The sequence below is a fragment of the Pongo abelii genome, chromosome 15, assembly GCF_028885655.2.
Source record: "Pongo abelii isolate AG06213 chromosome 15, NHGRI_mPonAbe1-v2.0_pri, whole genome shotgun sequence".
Classification (NCBI taxonomy): domain Eukaryota; kingdom Metazoa; phylum Chordata; class Mammalia; order Primates; family Hominidae; genus Pongo; species Pongo abelii.
Genome location: NC_072000.2, coordinates 77,085,383 through 77,103,750, shown reverse-complemented (window position 1 = coordinate 77,103,750; position 18,368 = coordinate 77,085,383). Strand labels below are relative to the sequence as shown.

The 18,368-nt window shown below is 46.7% G+C and overlaps 1 protein-coding gene across 5 annotated transcripts in view; it reads left to right on the top strand.

Annotated features, from left to right (window-relative positions):
- Positions 1-18,368, top strand: part of DPF3 (double PHD fingers 3) — a 279,174-nt gene that overhangs the window by 54,110 nt on the left and 206,696 nt on the right. Inside the window, exon 1 of one of the 5 annotated variants that reach the window (XM_054530783.2) lies at positions 3,825-4,252. The exons of 1 other annotated variant lie outside the window; for it this stretch is intronic. In XM_054530783.2, the coding sequence (XP_054386758.2) occupies positions 4,251-4,252 (2 nt within the window). In that variant the 5' untranslated portion in view covers positions 3,825-4,250. Of the gene's footprint in view, positions 1-3,824; positions 4,253-18,368 lie in introns of those variants that run through there. 3 more of the 5 variants (XM_054530781.2, XR_010137068.1, XR_010137067.1) reach the window with 3 other exon arrangements.

The window sequence follows — 18,368 nt, the reverse complement described above, 5'->3', positions numbered from 1 at the left end:
AATGCACATAATTATGTGTATAAATAAATAAAAAAATCAAACAAACTAGAGTGGTTCTAGTAAGAACAAGGCTCTGAGCCCCACATGGGTCAGTTACCTTGGCGAGAGCTTGGTTCCACGGCTGCAGGCTTTACCCTCCAGATCAGCCGTGTTACAAGTGAAGGCCATTGGTCAGAAGTGGGCGGCTGAGTCCAGACACTGCTGTGTTTGGCAAACCAATAATTCTAGCTCCTATCTCTGCTGTGTGTATGTACTGCGTACTGGCATTCGTATAATTTTTCAAGGTCAGGTATTTTTATCCCTATTTTATGGATGAGGAAAAACAAGGGCAAGTCACTCAAGACCACACAGTGACTGAGTGGTGCTGAAATTCAAGCCTGGGTCTGTGAGTCCAGAACTCTAGCTTCTCAGGTCACTTCCTGATCGCACCTGGAGCTGGGCTCTGCTGCCGTGAGTGGAGTGAGCACCCTCCTGCTTTGATCCAAGCTGAGATTCCCGCGGGGCCCTCTCTCACAGGTGTGGGTCCTACAGTGCAGGTTTTGCTACTTCCACAAACTCAGCCACCACTGAGTGAGCACTCCCTGTGTGTCCTCACCGGCCCCTTTCTTGGTTTTGGGTGGCAAAGCTTCTTATCTGTGTGTAGTGAGAGCAGCCTGTTTGGGCTACCGTCCCCAAGAGAGCGGGGCTGCACAGCAAAGTAGGGCATCCGGTTGTCCTACCTCAGGACAGGTGAAAGGCAGATGGGCTTGTGAAAAAGGAGGACACTTTGGCCAAATCTGACATCTATCTGGCCCCTGCGTCATTTCGCCAGTCCCTCGGGGAGTCAGTGCTTAGGTCTTTCACGTGGATCTCACTTCCACGCCTGCCTGCCACATCCCCAGCCCCGCTAACCACGGAAGAACTCATAGTTGTGGCTTATTTGGTGGGCTGGTAATGTGACTTCCACACAAATTGCCGAATGCCTTTGCTGTTGCCAAAGGTCCCTCAAAGCCAGTATTTAGGATAAAAATTCATAGGTTTGCAAGTTGATATTACTTGGGAGTCCCTCTTTTAGGCTTGGTTTTCTCATTCAGAAAATGGGAATACGATTTTGCTCCTGCTTGCCATTAAAAGAATATATATGGCCAGGTGTGGTGGCTCACGCCTGTAATCCCAGCACTTTGGGAGGCTGAGGCAGGTGGATCACTTGAGGTCAGGAGTTTGAGACCAGCCTGGCCAACATGGCAAAGCCCCATCTCTACTAGAAATACAAAAATTAGCTGGGTGTGGTGGCGTGCACCTGTAGTCCCAGCTACTCGGGGGGCTGAGGTGCAAAAATTGCTTGAGCCTGGGAGGCAGAGGTTGCAGTGAGCTGAGATCATGCCACTGCACTCCAGCCTGGGCAACAGACCGAGATTCTGTCTCCAAAAAAAAAAAAAAAAAAAAAAAAAGAATATATATGATAGATAATTTGCAAAAAATAGCAAGAGACATACCATATACTGGAAAGATAAGGCTAGTTCTGTGTCTTAAGTTTTGGCTGAAAACAACTGTGCTGCTGATGCCAACAGTAATTGCCATTTTTTTTTTTTTTTTTTTTTGAGACAGAATGTTGTTCTGTCATCCAGGGTGGAGTGCAGTGGCTTGATTTCAGCTCACTGCAAACTTCACCTCCTGGGTTCAAGCGATTCTCCTGCCTCAGCCTCCCGAGTAGCTGGGATTACACCGCCGCCTCGGCCTCCCAAAGTGCTGGGATTACAGGCGTGAGTTACTGTGCCTGGCCAGTAATTGCCATTTTTATGTAATAAGTCTGGATGTTTCCAGTGTGAATGGACTGCTGTCTTCTCCAGGGTGCTGTTTTTTTGGAGACAGGGTCTCACTCTGTCGCCCAGGCAGGAGTGCAGTGGCTCGATCTCGACTCATGGCAACCTCTGCCTCCTGGGTTTAAGTGATTCTCCTGCCTCAGCCTTCTGAAAAGCTGAGATTACAGGTGTGCACCACTATGCCCAGCTAATTTTTATATTTTTAGTAGAGACAAAGTTTCACCATGTTGGCCAGGCTGGTCTCGAACTCCTGACCTCAAGTGATCTGCCTGTCTCGGCCTCCCAAAGTGCTGGGATTACAGGCGTGAGCCACTGTGCCCGGCCTGGTGCTGTGTTTTAACAATGGCATCAATGACTTCCAGTAGCAGGCCCGTTTTGTGAAAGTCGACTTGACTGGAGGGGTTAGCTGGCTGCAGGGACAGTCTCCCTGGCCCTCACACCCTCTCTGTCTCAGATGGCCCCATTCCTCTGGTGGGGTTGCTGCAGCTGGCACTGGAGCCACTGCTTGCTGCCTTCTTTCACTGCCTGTGGAAGCCGCCACAGATTCCAGGAGGGGAGGACAGAATGAGGAAAAAGCTTGCAGCAGGCTGGGGTCTTCACTTGAGGATCTGGGGCAAAACCTGTCCATGGCCAGCTCCTTTCCTCTCTGCCTCCTTTCACTTCATGAAGGCCGTAGACAAACTGTCTGGTCTCTCAGCTTATCTTTCTAGAGAGGAAATTTTTTTGAAGGAGCCTGCGTAAATGTTGTGATTGTGAACAGTGATCTTTTTTTCTTTCTTTTCTTTTTTTATTTTTTTGAGATGGAGTCTTGCTTTGTCTCCCAGGCTGGAGTGCAATGGCACAATCTTGGCTCACTGCAAACTCTGCCTCCCAGGTTCAAGCGATTCTCCTGTCTCAGCCTCCCAAGTAGCTGGGATTACAGGTGACTGCCACTGCGCCCAGCTAATTTTTGTATTTTTAGTAGAGATAGGGTTTCGCCCTGTTGGTCAGGCTGGTCTCAAACTCCTGACCTCCGGTGATCCACCCGCCTCGGCCTCCCAAAGTGCTGGGATTACAGGCGTGAGCCACCATGCCTGGCCGTGATCTTATTATTAGTTCCTTAAGGGCTGGGACTAAGTCTCCAGTACCTGCCACAGTGCCTGATGCATAATAGGACCCCAAAGAAATGCTTTTCATTGGCATGAAACTCCCTATAGATCCATGGCTGGAATGGTCAAGATACACCTGCCGGAGACAAGTGATCATTTAGGAAAGAGTTTTCTTTCTTCCTTTGCCTTCCTCTGTGCATGACAAAGTGTGGGATCAGTAAACCTTTCCCCCACCCTCATTCTTCTTTGCACTTATTTTACTGAAAAAGTGGTTTCTGGCCAGGTGTGGTGGTTCACGCCTGTAATCCCAGCACTTTGGGTGGCCGAGATGGATGGATCACTTGAGGTCAGGAATTCGAGACCAGTCTGGCCAACATGGTGAAACCCCGTCTCTACTAAAAACACAAAAATTAGCCAGGTGTGGTGGTGCGTGCCTGTAATTCCAGCTACTCAGGAGGCTGAGGCAGGAGAATTGCTTGAACCTGGGAGGTGGAGGTTGCAGTGAGCTGAGATCGCACCAGTGCACTCCAGTGTGGGCCACAGAAGGAAACTCTTAAAAAAAAAAAAGTGATTTTATTCTGACCAATTAAGTAAAGGTGATTGGACCTTTCCACACACCCCTCTCCTGTTTGCATTCTGAGAGGGGATGTTGAAATAGGTTCTGTTTGGTTCTGCTTAAATCTAGAAGTAGATTGACCAGCTTGAGAGAGATTTTCTTTATCCTGAGAGCTACTCCTGTTAGGAATGTGGAGTCTTCTGAGGTCCCAGATCCGGATAAGACAAGGGTGGGAACTCCCAATGGGCTCCTAAGCACTGAGTAGGAGGTTGTCCTTCAGACAAAAGGGAAAAAAAATTCATCCAGATAGACTGATAAAAGGAGTGACATCACAGTAGGCATGGCAACCACAGGGCAATCATAATCTCCCCATGAGGTGGTCAGAACCCCAAGGGAAGACCTAGTTTCATTGCGCTCCTTCTCCCTTCAGGGCAGGCAGGAGCAGGGAGGCATGGAGGAGGGTGCACTTATCCAGTGGCTGGAGTAGGCCAGGGGTTTGCCCCCCTGCTCTGACAGTTTCTCTGGAGTGCTGGTGTGCCACCTGGAAGCATTCACATTCGGTCACTTTATTATCCAGGGTTGCCCTGGGAGTTTGGCAGGAGAGAGGGAGCAAAATGGGAGAGCGAGGGAAGCATATCACTGGGGAGGGAAGTAGAGATGTGATATGATCCGCAGGACGCCGTGCTCTGTCCTCAGTGCCCCCTCCCCAGAGGCTCCAACCCCTTCTGAGAACACAATGGTCAGCCTCCTGTTCCTCACTGGCTTCTTCTTTGGGCCTGGATTTCTGCAGCAGACCTGGAAGCCATGTAAGTTGTGCTAATTTCAAAGCCACTTGTGTCTCCAGCATCTCCCCGAGGCACCCGTGTGGTGACGGCTGGCCCTCGGGATGTCTGGGAATGTGGTCTCTGAAGGGTGTATCTTGAACACAACGCACAGGTTTTAGGTGTCGAAGAGTCAAATAAGGAGGATGAACCATGAGGTTGGTTTTTGGTGGCTTCTGGGTGTCCTGGGCCTGGAAATCATTTCTCCTTTCCTGTCCTTGTGGGGTAACTATGCCCAGGTCAGACCTGGTTGCTGCCTCACTGTGGGTCAGGTCATAGTTGCATGTATGCCTTGCTGCCACCCTGGCATTTGGGGTTTTACAAGCAGGCAAGGCAGCCCGAGCACAGAGTGAGCAGCCAGGGGAGGCCAATACTCTATCTTCTCCTGTTCGTCAGCGTCCCCTCCCCCAGCTGTGGATGCGTGAAGACATTTAAGGGTCTCCCGGGAAGCAGGCTCTTTGACTTCTTTACTCAGAATATCTGGAGGTCCTGCTACAAGCTGGAGAAACTGCTTCCCCAGCTCCTTGTGGCTGTGGGTCACTTTGTAAAGGATGATTGAATTTTTCTATTGAGAGAAAATTCACACAACATAAAATCCACCATTCTAACCATTTGAAAGTGCATAATTCAGTGGTGGTTAGTACATCCGCCATCATCCACATCTGATGCCAGAACATTTTCATCACCCTGAAAAGAAATCCTGGCCTGGCGTGGTGGCCTCATGCCTGTAATCCCAGCACTTTGGGAGGCCGAGGAGGGAGGATCACGAGGTCAGGGGTTTGAGACCAGCCTGGGCAACATGGTGAAACCCCGTCTCTACTAAAAATACAAACATTAGTGGGGCGTGGTGGTGCGCACCTGTAATCCCAGCTACTCTGGAGGCTGAGGCAGAAGAATTGCTTGAACCCTGGAGGCGGTGGTTGCAGTGAGCCTAGACTATACCACTACACTCCAGCCTGGGTGACAGAAAAAGAAAAAAAAAAAAAGAAATCCTGCACTCAGGAAGCAGACACTCCCCACTTCCCTGTCCCCTCACCCCTGGTAACCACTAATCTGCTTTTTGTCTCCTTGGATTTCCCTATTCTAGATATTCCATAGAAATGAAATCATATAACACATGTGGCCTTTGTATCTGGCTTCTGTCACTCAGTGTAATGTTTTCAGCATTCAGCCATGTTGTTGCATGTTTCAGTACTCCCTTCCTTTTTATGGCTGAATAATAGTCCCTTGTATGAATACGCCACATTTGATTTACCTGTTCATCTGCTGATGGACATTTGGGTTATCTCTGCTTTTTGGCTGTTATGAAGAATGCTAATATAAACTTTCATGTACAAGTCTTGGCGTGGACATATGTTTTCAATTCTTTTGGGTATATACCTAGGGGAGGAGTTTCTGGGTCATATAATAACTCTGTGTTTGAAGTTTTGAAGAACTGTCAAGCTGTTTTCCACAGTGACTGCAGCATTTTGTGTTCCAATCAGTGATGTATGGGGGGTCCAGTTCCTCTACCTCTTTGTGATTCTAGCCATCCCACCAGGTGTGAAGTGGTAGCTTATTGTTTTTTTTTTTTTTTTTGAGAAAGTCTCACTCTGTTACCCAGGCTGGAGTACAGTGGCATGATCTCGGCTCACTGCAACTTCCGCCTCCCTGGTTCAAGTGATTCTCTTGCCTCAGCCTCCCGAGTAGCTGGGATTACAGATGCCCGCCACCATGCCCAGCTAATTTTTGTATTTTTAGTAGAGATGGGATTTCACCATATTGGCCAGGCTGGTCTCAAACTCCTGACCTCAAGTGATCCACCCGCCTTGGCCTCCCAAAGTGTTGGCATTACAGGTGTCAGACTCCATGCCTGGCCTCATTGTGGGTTTTTTGTTTATTTGTTTGTTTGTTTTGAGACAGAGTCTCACTCTGTCACTCGGGCTGGAGTGCAGTGGCGCAATCTCAGCTCACTGCAACTTTCTTCTCCCAGGTTCAATTCTCGTGCCTCAGCCTCTTGAGTAGCTGTGATTACAGGTGCACACCACCACACCTGGCTAATTTTTGTATTTTTAGTAGAGGAGTTTCACCATGTTAGCCAGGCTGGTCTCGAACTCCTGGCCTCAAGTGATCCACCTGCCTCGACCTCCCAAAGTGCTGGGATTACAAGCGTGAGCTTCCATGCTCGGCCTCATTGTGGTTTTGATTTGCATTTCCCTAATGACTGAATGATGCTTCCTATCTTTTCATGTGTCTATTGGCCATTTGTATGTTTTCTTTGGAGAAATGTCTATTTGTTATTTGCCCATTTTTAAATTGGGCTGTTTGTCTTTTCGTTGAGAAATGAGTTTATTTTAACACATGATTGTTCCTTCCCCAGCCCCAGCATGGTGTGACCAGCCTGTGGAGATGGAGGAGTTTAGTGGGTGACTTAAAAGCAGGCCTAGGTCTTTGCCTCTTTGGCTACTCCTCAACGTTTTTTGGGGTCTCTTCTTCCCTGACTGCCCTTAAATGTTTTTTTTCCCCCCAGAGTTTCTGTCCTTGACTCAGTTCTTGTTTTGCCCCCAGTTCTCTGGCTGACCTCCTCTGCACCCTTGGCATCCATCCCCATACATTAATGTTGGTTACTCCCAATGCACATATTCATCCTGGGCTTCTCTCTGGAGCTCCATATTTGTATACCCAACCGGGACCTCAATATGTTCAAAACTCACCACGTTCCTCTGCCAAGCCTTCGCCTCCTCCCGGATTCCCTGTCAGGATGAGTGTTGTCATCATCTACCTAGTTGGCCAAGCTAGACGTCATCTGGGATCCTTTATCTCTCTCTCAGGCACATCTGCCCTCTTCCCACCCAGTTTTATCCATTTGCTGTGGTCAATAGCTCTTCCTAATGTGTTATCAGTTCATCACTCCCGCTCAGACTGCCTTAGTTCAGGTCTTTGTCATTCTGATAGTCTTCCTAGCTTTGAGTTACTTTCATCCATCTGTACTCTGCCAGAATGATCCAATTATATCACTGCCTACTTAAAACCCTTCAGTGACTCCTTGTTTTCTGAAGGATAAACTTCCAACTCCTTTGTTGGGTGTATGAGCCCTCCTGGATTTAACCTCTACCTTCTCTCCAAGTCATATTCCCCTGCTCATGGTTTCCTCAGACCTTACTTCAGCCATAAGGAATTCCTTGAGGTTTCTTGTATAGGTTGTGGTCCCTCAAATCTTCATGCCTTGAGTGCCCTGCTATTGGTATGAGTTATATATGTGGCCCAGGATAGATTTTCAGGGCTGGATTGTGGACCCAGTGTGGCCCAAACCAAATACTAATATGGATAGAGAACATGGTGAGTGTGGGTTGGATGTGGATTTTGATTAAATGATTTACTCGTGAAAGAATTTGCAAATTGAATAGAATTAAACTATATTGTATTGCATTTATAAACTACCTGTATTGCAAAGGTGATAAAGTCCCCTGGAAAAATTCTGACATTTGCCCTATCTGTAGTTCATGGTTACTTTACTTTTTGCACCAAAAACAACAGAGGATACATGGTGTGACCAGAATATGTGTATTTTAGGAGCTGATGGGACAAAATATCTGAAATCTTATTTGGATTCCAAGATTGCCATAGCTGTGGACTGCTATGAATACCGGCAATCTCTTACTTGTTTGGAGTCCCACCCCTTTAACCTCTGGATTTCTTATAACTTTTTCTAAGGATATTAGTCCCTAGCTAGGAAAACTGAATGAAATTGAAGGAGGGATTCCTACTCTTTTCCAAATGATTTTTAAAAAAAAATTTTTTTATTTATCTTAGATTGCTAGTTGGTGCTTTATCTTTCTCCCTCAAAATTTTTTATTTTTTTAATTTTAATTTTTTTAAAAGAAACAAGGTCTTACTCCGTTGCCCAGGCTAGAGTGCAGTGGTGCAATCATAGCTCATTGCAGCCTTGAACTCCTGGGCTCAAGCGATCCTCCTGCTTCAGCCTACTGAGTAGCTGGGACTACAGGCGTGAGCCACCACGCCTGGCAATTTTTAATTTTTTTGTTGAGATGGGGTCTTGTTATGTTGTCCAGGCTGGTCTCAAATTCTTGACCTCAAGCGATCCTCCCACCTTGGCCTCCCAAAGTGCTGGGATTACAGGCATGAGCCACCACACCTAGCCCTTCCTCAAATTTTTCTTGGAAAAATGGCAAGCCTTCTGAAAAGTTGTGAAAATAGAGCAATGAACACCAATATCCCCTTTGCTTAGATTCACCATTTACTAGCATTTTGCTACATTTGTTTCCTCTTTCCCTACCTTTTATGCGCATGTGTGCCTGCGTGAGCACACATATATATTTTCAGGAAAAGTGAGATTTAGCTCATAGTACACCTTCCACTTCTTGGTATGTTTTCAAGCCTCTGGCAAAACCCAGTGCCAAAACTGAAGACTTGAGTTCTTGGCTCAGTGCTGCCACTGACGGGAGCATACTTGGATGATCCTGAACAAGTTCCTTCCCCCTCTCTGAGCCTCAGTTTCCCCATCAATGAAACAAAGGCTTGGATCCCCTGTTCTTGAAGCCCTCTCCTTGTACTCAATATTCTACAGCCCTGTGATGGCCAGAAAAACCCAGCCCTTTGGGAAATTGTCAGAAGATACTTAATGTACTTGTGAGATGAACCCCAGAAATTTATTGTTAGCTGGGCTCTGGCCAGGACTGTGTCTGGTTTGTAACAAGGAGTGTTTGTTTGTTTTTTTTTTTTTTCCCTTGAGAGAGCTACCAGTGCTTTGCCTGCCAAGGCGGGGAGGTGGGCTTGGTGGGGTTTCTACTAGAAGGAAGTGGCAGGAACTCTGACCTGCTTGCTGTCAAGTAAGCAGACAGAGAGGCTCGGAACCCCCTCCCCTGCCACGTTTCCTTGAGGTGCCTGCTTGTTTAATCTGCCTTTTGCCTTGCTTCCCCCAACGCCCTTTTATAGCTCCTTTTGTTCAAGGATCTTGCCACCTCCTTTTTCTGTCCCTGGCCTACCTCCAGGTTAAATATCCAAGAAGGACAGCAGTAGCCTGAAGATGCTGATGACATGGGGGACGTTCATGGCTGGCGCTGAAGAAAGGCTGTCATAGGTGGGGGTGATTGATACGGCTTCCACAGTGCTCCTACCCACAGAGCCCAGGGCAGAGGCCCAAGGTGCGCCAGGCTTATTTTATGGCTTTAATTCCCATGAGTAGGATTGGAGAAAGGTTTAGTAAAGGAGAAAAGGATGTGTCGGGGTTCAGGGAAGGAACTAGTGAGATCGGGGTAACAAGGGGTTCATTTGTCCATTTGGTAAGTGTTTATTGAAAGTCCATTATATTATGTGTAAGGTCCTTTTGACCCAGAAAGTCTGAAATTTGGGTAGCAGACATTAATTTGTATTAGATACCACATATGTTATAGAAGTGGTAGAAATAATGTTAATAATTGTCATACTTCCGTTCCCGACGATCACATGCTAAGTGCGTCACATCTATTCCATTGAATCCTCCCAACAACTGGGATGGGGTGGTATTGTCCTCACTGTGCAGGGGAGGAAAGGGAGGCTTGGAACAGTGCCTTGCTCAAGGTCAGGGAATGAGGAGAGGTGGAATTACGATTTGAGTTCAAGTCTGATTTCAAATTCCACACTCTTCACCTCTGAGTCTCTTGTTCCCAAAAGCTGTTTATGGACTGGTGGCAGTCTGTGATAGTGTTCACTGATCCAAAATACAAGGACAGTGTAACTGGATTTTTATGAAAGCTTACTTTAAAAAATTCAGTGGTTCTGAACTGGGGCGATTTTGCCCACAGCTCCCCCTTCTCCTTCCCCTCCACTGCCATAGCAAAGAATTCTTCAGTCCAGTGTTAATTGGTCTGAGGTTGAGGAACTCTGATTTAATTTGGAAAATTCATCTTAAAATTATATTATCCTGACTTTGGGGATATGTATTCAATGTTCTTTCTTTTAAGAAACAGTGGTGTTAAAACAAAAGTTGGCAAGACCACGTTGAACCCCCCAATTTTGTTGTTGTTCTTAGAAATGTCTTGGACTGTGGCTGGGCGCGGCGGCTCACGCCTGTAATCCTAACACTTTGGGAAGCCGAGGTGGGCAGATCACTTGAGATCAGGAGTTTGAAACCAGCCTGGCCAACATGGTGAAACCCCGTCTCTACTAAAAAATATAAAAAAGTTAGCTGGGTGTGGTAGCAGGCGCCTGTAATCCCAGCTATTTGGGAGGCTGAGGCAGGAGAATCACTTGAACCTGGGAGGTGAGGTTGCAATGAGCAGAGATCACGCCACTGCACTCCAGCCTGGGTGACAGAGCGAGACTCTGTCTCAAAAAAAAATTATCTTGGATTGTGAAATTCAAGCATCTAGGAATTACTTGATCTAGGAATTAAATAAAAAATACTGTTGGCCAGGTGCAGTGGCTCACGCCTGTAATGCCAGCACTTTGGGAGGCTGAGGCAGGCGGATCACAAGGTCAGGAGTTTGAGACCAGCTTGGCCAACATGGTGAAACCCTGTCTCTACTAAAACTACAAAAAATTAGCCGGGCGTGGTGGCAGGCAGCTGTAATTCCAGCTACTTGGGAGGCTGAGGCAGGAGAATCACTTGAACCTGGGAGGCAGAGGTTGCAGTGAGCCAAGACCGTGCCACTGCACTCCAGCCTGGGCAACAGAGCAAGACTCCGTCTCAAAAACAAAAAACTGTTTATTAGGGATTAAAGAAGGCAAATATCTCATGTTATAAGTGAGGCAATGCCTGGAGATGGGTTCTTGGGGCTCCTGGAGTTTGATTTAATAACAAATATTTATTGACCACATATTGTCTTGTACTGTGAGAGGCCTTATGGGAGGTCAAAAGGAATTTTGCCCTAATGATCTTAATAATCTCCATAGGACAAAAAGTGAACATGTATAAAGTGGAAAACAAGGAAAGCCTGGCAGATGATGGTTAAATTTATTTGCTGATCAATGTTAATGAGGCAGACTAAGAGGTTTCTACCAGAAGGAACTTGAGGTTCTTGATTCGAGTCAGCCATCAAGTAACTTAAGGTGACCTTGGGCAAGGCTTTCTTACTGGTCTCCTATCTTGGATGAGGGCCCCTCAAGCCCAAGTGGGAAAGCTGTTTCTATTATCTCCTTTTCCTCCTATCTCCAGTGGGACACCCAGTCCTGCGAGTTCTATTTTGGGAATGTTTCTAGAGTCTGCCCAGTCTCTTCCTAGTCCAGTGCTTTCTCCATCCCGTGGCCAGAGTAATCTTGCTGAAACACAAATCTGATCAACGTCACCCACCTCTGCTTAAAACCTTCAGTGATTTCCTCATTGTCCCCAGGATAAAGTCCAAACTCCTTGGCAAGGCACTCTTGGCTCCGTTGTTTGGGCCCAGCCTCCCTCTTCAGTCTTTCTCAGCCTTTGCCCTTCATTGCTCCTCACCCCATGGTCTGGATGCCCCAGATGTCTCACTCTTCTCTGTGCACAGATTGCTGACTCACTCTCTGGAATCCCCTTTCCTCTCTTTTCTACCTGGTAAAATCATGCTAATTTTTTTTTTTTTAAGACAGGGTCTCACTCTATTGCCCAGGCTGGAGTTCAGTGGCACCATCACAGCTCACTGCAGCCTCCACCTCCCAGGCTCAAGCAATCCTCTTGCCTTGGCCTCCCAAAGTGTTGAGATTATAGGTGTGAGCACCGCACCTGGCCCATGCTAATCTTTTAATGCTTGTCTCAATCTTCTCCTCTAGAAGATGCCCCAGACCCTGGAGACAGGGACCACGTCCTCACTTCTCCACCCCATAGGTCTGTGAACCTGTTGAAGGCAGGATCTGCTGTTTTTCTGCTATGCTGTGTGACCCTGTACCCAGCATGGTGCTTAGCACATGGCAGGTACTCAACCACTGTTTGTTGAGTAGAAAACAAATGGATAAAGGAGGGAAAATTTAAAGTGGAAATAATGATGTTTAACCTTTGTTACCACCCAAGGTTGCTTGTAGCATGAACATGAGATAATATTTTTTGAAGAACTCTGAAAAAAATGTGAGGCTGAACAAATGCAAAGCAAGGTATTCATTATTGTTTTCAAAAGTAGAGATGATTAACCTTTGAATTATTATATCACCATTACACATTTTATTTTTTTTTTAAGAGTCAGGGTCTCGCTCTTTTGCCCAGGCTAGAATGCAGTGGTGCGACCTTGGCTTACTACAGCCTAAAGCTCTTGAGCTCAAGTGATCCTCCTGCCTCAGCCTCCTGAGATGTTGGGAGTACAGGCATAAACTACTACAGCTGGCACACACTGTATTTACGAGTAAAGGGAGGCCAGCCGCAGTGGCTCACACCTGTAATCCCAGCACTTTGGGAGGCCGAGACAGGCGGATCACCTGAGGTCAGGAGTTTGAGACCAACCTGGCCAACATGGAGAAGCCCTGTCTCTATTAAAAGTAAAAAAGAAATTAGCTGGGCTTGGCGGTGGGCACCTGTAGTCCCAGCTACTTGGGAGGCTGAGGCAGGGAGAATCACTTGAACTTGGGAGGCAGAGGTTGCAGTGAGCCGAGATTGTGCAGAGTGAGACTCTGTCTCAAAAAAAAAAAAAAAAAAAGAAAAGAGTAAAGGGAATTGTTGTTGAGTACTAGGAGTTGGTATACCAAGTAGAAAAATCCAGGTGGCCAGAATATTGCACAATTCAGAAAAGATATGCCTTGTTGGTGTAGGAAGCAAACACGGCTTGAAATGTGACTCAGTGGCATGGACCTGCCTGGAGGCCTCTAGTGACAACACACCCTTTTCTTTTCCAGAACTAGGGCTGAAGACAGAGAGGGCCATGGCAGGAGGGAGGAGGGCCTTGGTTTTCTTTCTCTTGTGTGTTCCACTTTCTTCTCTTTCTGATTCTTCCATTTTCTGAATATTGTCTATTGTAACCACCCCAAGCGGAACATGGCACATGAAAGAAGAAATGGAAAAAGAAGCCTGGACTTATACAGTGGTTTGCAGAGGCTATTGTACTAACTTTTACGATTGATATCTGTGAATGTGTCTTTTTTTTTTTTTTGAGACGGAGTTTCGCTCTTGTTGCCCAGGCTGGAGTGCAGTGGCACAATCTTGGCTCACTGCAACCTCCACCTTCCAGTTTCAAGCAATTCTCCTGCCTCAGCCTCCCGAGTAGCTGGGACTACAGGCACGCGCCACCATGCTCAGCTAATTTTTTGTATTTTTAGTAGAGACGGGGTTTCACCATCTTTGCCAGGATGGTCTTGATCTCTTGACTTCATGATCTGCCCACGTCGGCCTCCCAAAGTGCTGGGATTACAGGCGTGAGCCACTGCGCCCGGCCATCTGTGAATGTATCTTATTCCCAGTACCACCCCCTCCAGGCTTTAATTCCATCTTGAGCAGGTATTTTCTTTGTATACTTTTGCACCCTCTGCAGATGCCTTGCGCATAGTAGGTGTTCATGAATGTTTGCCGAATGAATGAATGAGCTCCTGAATAAGAATGAAGTTTACCTCTTGTGCAAATTCCTTGATGCATCATCTCTCCTCTCCTTTTCCCTGAAAAGAGGGATTCTTCCTCCTTTTAGCCAGATCAGGATAGAGGCAATTTTCTTTAGCACTTCCTCTGGGCAACTCTTACTGTCACCTACAGGTTTGCGTCTAGGGGCTGGATCCCTTGCTTTTCAGACCGCTGAAGGTTGCCCCATCACAGAAAGGAGGAGCGGAGAGTAGGCAGAGTGCAGGGAGAAAGCCTAAAGGATTAATTGGTTAAACTTTATTACAAAGGCTGGTCCTATTGTTTACAGGCCATTAAAAACCATTATCATCTTCCCGGGCCAGGCAGACAGCAGCCAGCTGCTTTGATGCATGTCTTAGAGAGATAAGGAAAATTTATCCCTTGTTTTGACTTCACAATTTCTTCTTGGTTTATTATCTGACATGCTATTCAACTTTCTCTCCACATGTCCCTGATCTCAAGACAACTTTTTCAAGTTGTTGGCAGGGGAGGTTCAGGTTAGAATCCTACAATTTTAGACTTGGAAGAGCCCGCCGAGATCAATGACTGTCCCTAACCTGCCTCCTCCCTTTCCCGCCCCCGCCCCCATCTGTATTTTTCCTCCATGGCAGAGCAGTTCCTGGACTCTCCAGCAGTTTGCACTTATGGATCTCTGAGAAGGGCAGACTTTTCTCATGACCTTCAGTTAATCCTCCCCGCTCCATGGCCACATGTACTCTGCAGAGAGGACTTCCTAGAGCTCCCCTGCTTCCTTCCAAATGACCAGCTCCTTACTTATTATCCACAGGGTACTGTGTACGTAGATAGAGTTATCTTAACTGCCATCTCCTGTGATAGGTGTATCTAGGGTTCCCCTGGGTGGGCTGGGCTGGGCTGGGCTGGGCAGGGCCTGTGGGGGCCCTCATCCACATCCCAGACAATCTGTCTTCCCCAGGGGCCTTCTTGAGGGTGTGACTTTCCATCTGGACAGAAACAGGCAATGGGATGTAGGCTGCGCCCACCCTGCGGTGTTCAGGTGATCCTGTGAAATTTTCTATGTTCTAGAACTGAAAAGAAGCCCTGAATTGATACTGAACTTACTTTTAGCTGGTAGATGAAACAGTTCGAGTGTGCTCTGTGAGAGAGTGTGAGCCAGGTTGGCAGATATTAGGCACTCACATGGTTGTTGAGCAAATGAATGAATGGATGCAGGAATAAAAAATGTCCGCCAGTACCAGGTTGCTCCTTGTGGGTCTGTGTATTCAATTCAATAAGTATTTACTGAGTGTCTGCTCTGGGGAAGAGCTCGTGCTGGGGGATGGGGTCAGAAAGATGTATAAGATCTAGTTCTTGACATCTGAGAGTTTACATTTAGAAGAAAGAGAGACTAATTATAAGACAAGGCATAGGCTGGGCACGGTGGCCCATGCCTGTAATCCCAGAACTTTGGGAGGCTGAGACAGGTGGATCACCTAAGGTCAGGACTTCAAGACCAGCCTGGCCGACATGGTGAAACCCCATCTCTACTAAAAATACAAAAATTAGTTGGGCATGGTGGCATGCGCCTGTAGTCTCAGCTACTTGGGAGGTTGAGGCAAGATAATCGCTTGAATCCGGGAGGTGGAGGTTTCAGTGAGCCAAGATTGAGCCACTGCATTCCAGCCTGGGCAACAGAGTGAGACTCCATCTCAAAAAATAAAAAAAAAGGCATATAGGAAAGCGTAGGCCGGTCGTGGTGGCTCACGCCTGTAATCCCAGCACTTTGGGAGGCTGAAGTAGGCGGATCACTTGAGTTTGGGAGTTCAAGACCAGCCTGGCCAACACAGTGAAACCCCATCTCTACTAAAAATACAAAAATTAGCCGGGGGTGATGGCAGGTGCCTGTAATCCCAGCCACTTGGGAGACTGAGGAGGAGCAGGGCTTGAACCCAGGAGGCAGAGGTTGCAGTGAGCCAAGATGGCACTATTGCACTCCAGCCTGGGCGATAGAGTGAGACTCTGTCTCAAAACAAAACAAAACAAAAAAGAAAACGTAAATGTAAAAAGAGATACAAGCAACTTGTTGAAGCGGCATAAAGAGTGGTGGGTTAATTCTGAATGAGAGCATCAGGAGAACTTCCCAGAGGAGATGATTTTTAAGAATTTCCATGAACAGGGAAGAGAAGGGGGGAAAGGAGATACTGGTGAACAGCAAGTACAAAAGTGTGGACACGTGAAAGTGTCCTTAGCTTGCCCCAGACCAGTCCTGGCAGCCCCAGTCCAAACCCACATCCCTCTTCAAGCCAGGGTGGCTCCAGATCCATCTCACACAGCACCAAATAATCCCAGGAATTTTTCCCGGCATCTGACCCTGGGGCTGGACTCGGGGCAGACATTCCTTTCCTCCTCTTTCCTCCACCACTTTGCAGGTTCCCCTTGTTTCTGGATTTTGCTCTCCTTGGTGGTACCCTGGAGTTGGAGAAGGTAGATAAGCTTCCAGTGTCTGATCCCTCAGCTTCTAGAAGATATTTCTTTGCCTCTCCTCACACTTCCACATTGCTAGACAAGAACCACCCCTTCTTCAGGCTTTGCTCATGTGGTCCCCTCTCCTAGAAAGCCTTCCATCCATTCCTGTTTGTCCAAATGCATCCACTCTTCCCCAGTGGCGCAGCTTCCCTACAGCTGGAAGGAAGTATAGCATTTTCTGAGCTCCCTAAGCATAGATCAGCCTCTCCCTATTTCTCACAATGATTGCCACTGGGTGCCTGTCCCATAGATGAAGGTAAGAATGGAGTTTCCTACTCTGTTTTATTGCAAACAAGTATCCAGGGTAAATGTGATTTTTAACACATTAAAACACTCATACATCTCCCTAGCCCCCAATTTTTCCTTGTTCTCAAGGTAACTGCTTAGTTACATTCCAGGGAGTGGGAGGAAGCCAAGAAAGAATTCTTAGTCTTGGGGAGCAGGATCGAGTGCAGAAATGTCTTGGAAATGGAAGATTCCCCTGACTCCTCGCCATGCAGTGCTGCAGCCCATATAGAACAGTGGGCGAGCTCCCCCTCGCCGCCTTGCTTATCTCTGCTTCACATTCACAGACTCACCAGCCTGGAGTCTCTCTGGATGTTGGCCAAGCCAGTTGGGAATGCATAATAGCTGCGATATGGGATGGGACGCGTCCGCCATGTCCTTGCATGCTGCACTGAAGGTCTCCTTCTCCCTCTTGTTCCTCCCTCTTAGCCTTTTCTCTGGTATTGGGAAGTAATCTTTCTGGTCTCACATCTCTAATGTTTGAAAGAAGGGAGACCCAGATTCCATGTTGGCAGGTGGCTGTGCTAGTAATTAGGGACATCCCTTGGAGAACTGGAGAGAGGTTTGGGTGAGCAGATTTAAACCAAATGGCGTCCAGCTAGCTGCCATTTTGAAACCTCAGCTACAGGGCCTGGTGAGCTCAAAACCTTCCCTGTAACCACTGCCTTCCCTCGCCAGCCCATTTGGTTTTTGTGACTAAAACTTTGGTTTTGCTTTAGTGTCTTTCTGTTTTGCTTTTTGTACTGGTAGCAATAGGGATGAGAAAAGGAAAGGCCTCTCAAAAGAAGATTCTAGTCCGATGGGAGCGAGGGCTTCTGGGAAATTGGGTGAGATCTTCATGGGTCATGTTGGTGCTCAAAAAGTTTTGGATTTTGGAGCATTTTGCATTTCAAATTTGTGAATTTGGGATGTTCAACCTGTAGGAGGGTTAGGACTTCAACATATAAAGGGTATATAATTCAACTTATAACACTCTCCTTCCTTCTAAAAAACTCAACTCATAATACTCTCCTTCCTTCTAAGAAACTCAATCCATAACACTCCCCTTCATTCTAAAAAAAAATCTGTGTTTTTGTTTTTGGTGGTGTTTTTTGAAAAAAAAAAACCTGTAGATGGTAAAAAAATTAAACACTACAGAAAGTAATTGAGAGCAAAAAGTAAATCTAAGTCTCTGTCACCCCTGTTTTCACATCCTCAGACCCTAGTCTTTCAGTAAAGACTTACCTGTTTTGTTTTTTCTTCTGTATCTTTCTGGTGATGTTATATGTACATAAATATTTATCTGTCCTTTTATTTTTTTCTCCCTTCAAATAGTAGCATTCCAAGTGCCCTGTTCTGCACCTTTAAAAAATTTTTAACAATCTAGGACATAGATTATTTTATTTTATTTTTTTGAGATGGAGTTTCACTCTTGTTGCCCAGGCTGGAATGCAGTGGAGCAATCTTGGCTCACCACAACCTCCACTGGCTTCCAGGTTCAAGTGATCCTCCCACCTCAGCCTCCCGAGTAGCTGGGATTACAGGCATGTGCTACCACGCCCAGCTAATTTTTTGGTATTTTTTAGTAGAGATGGGGTTTCACCATGTTGGCCAGGCTGATCTTGAGCTCCTGACCTCAGGTGATCCACCCACCTTGGCCTCCCAAAGTGCTGGGATTACAAGCCACTGCATCCAGCCTAGGACATAGATTATATCTGGCCTGTTTTTAACAGATGCATAGCATTTCATTGTGTGGATATACCATGATTTATTTAATTTCACCTCTTTTTTTCAATACAAGATCTCACTCTGTCACCCAGGCTGGAGTGCAGTGGCGTGTCATAGCTTACTGCAGCCTTGAACTCCTGGGCT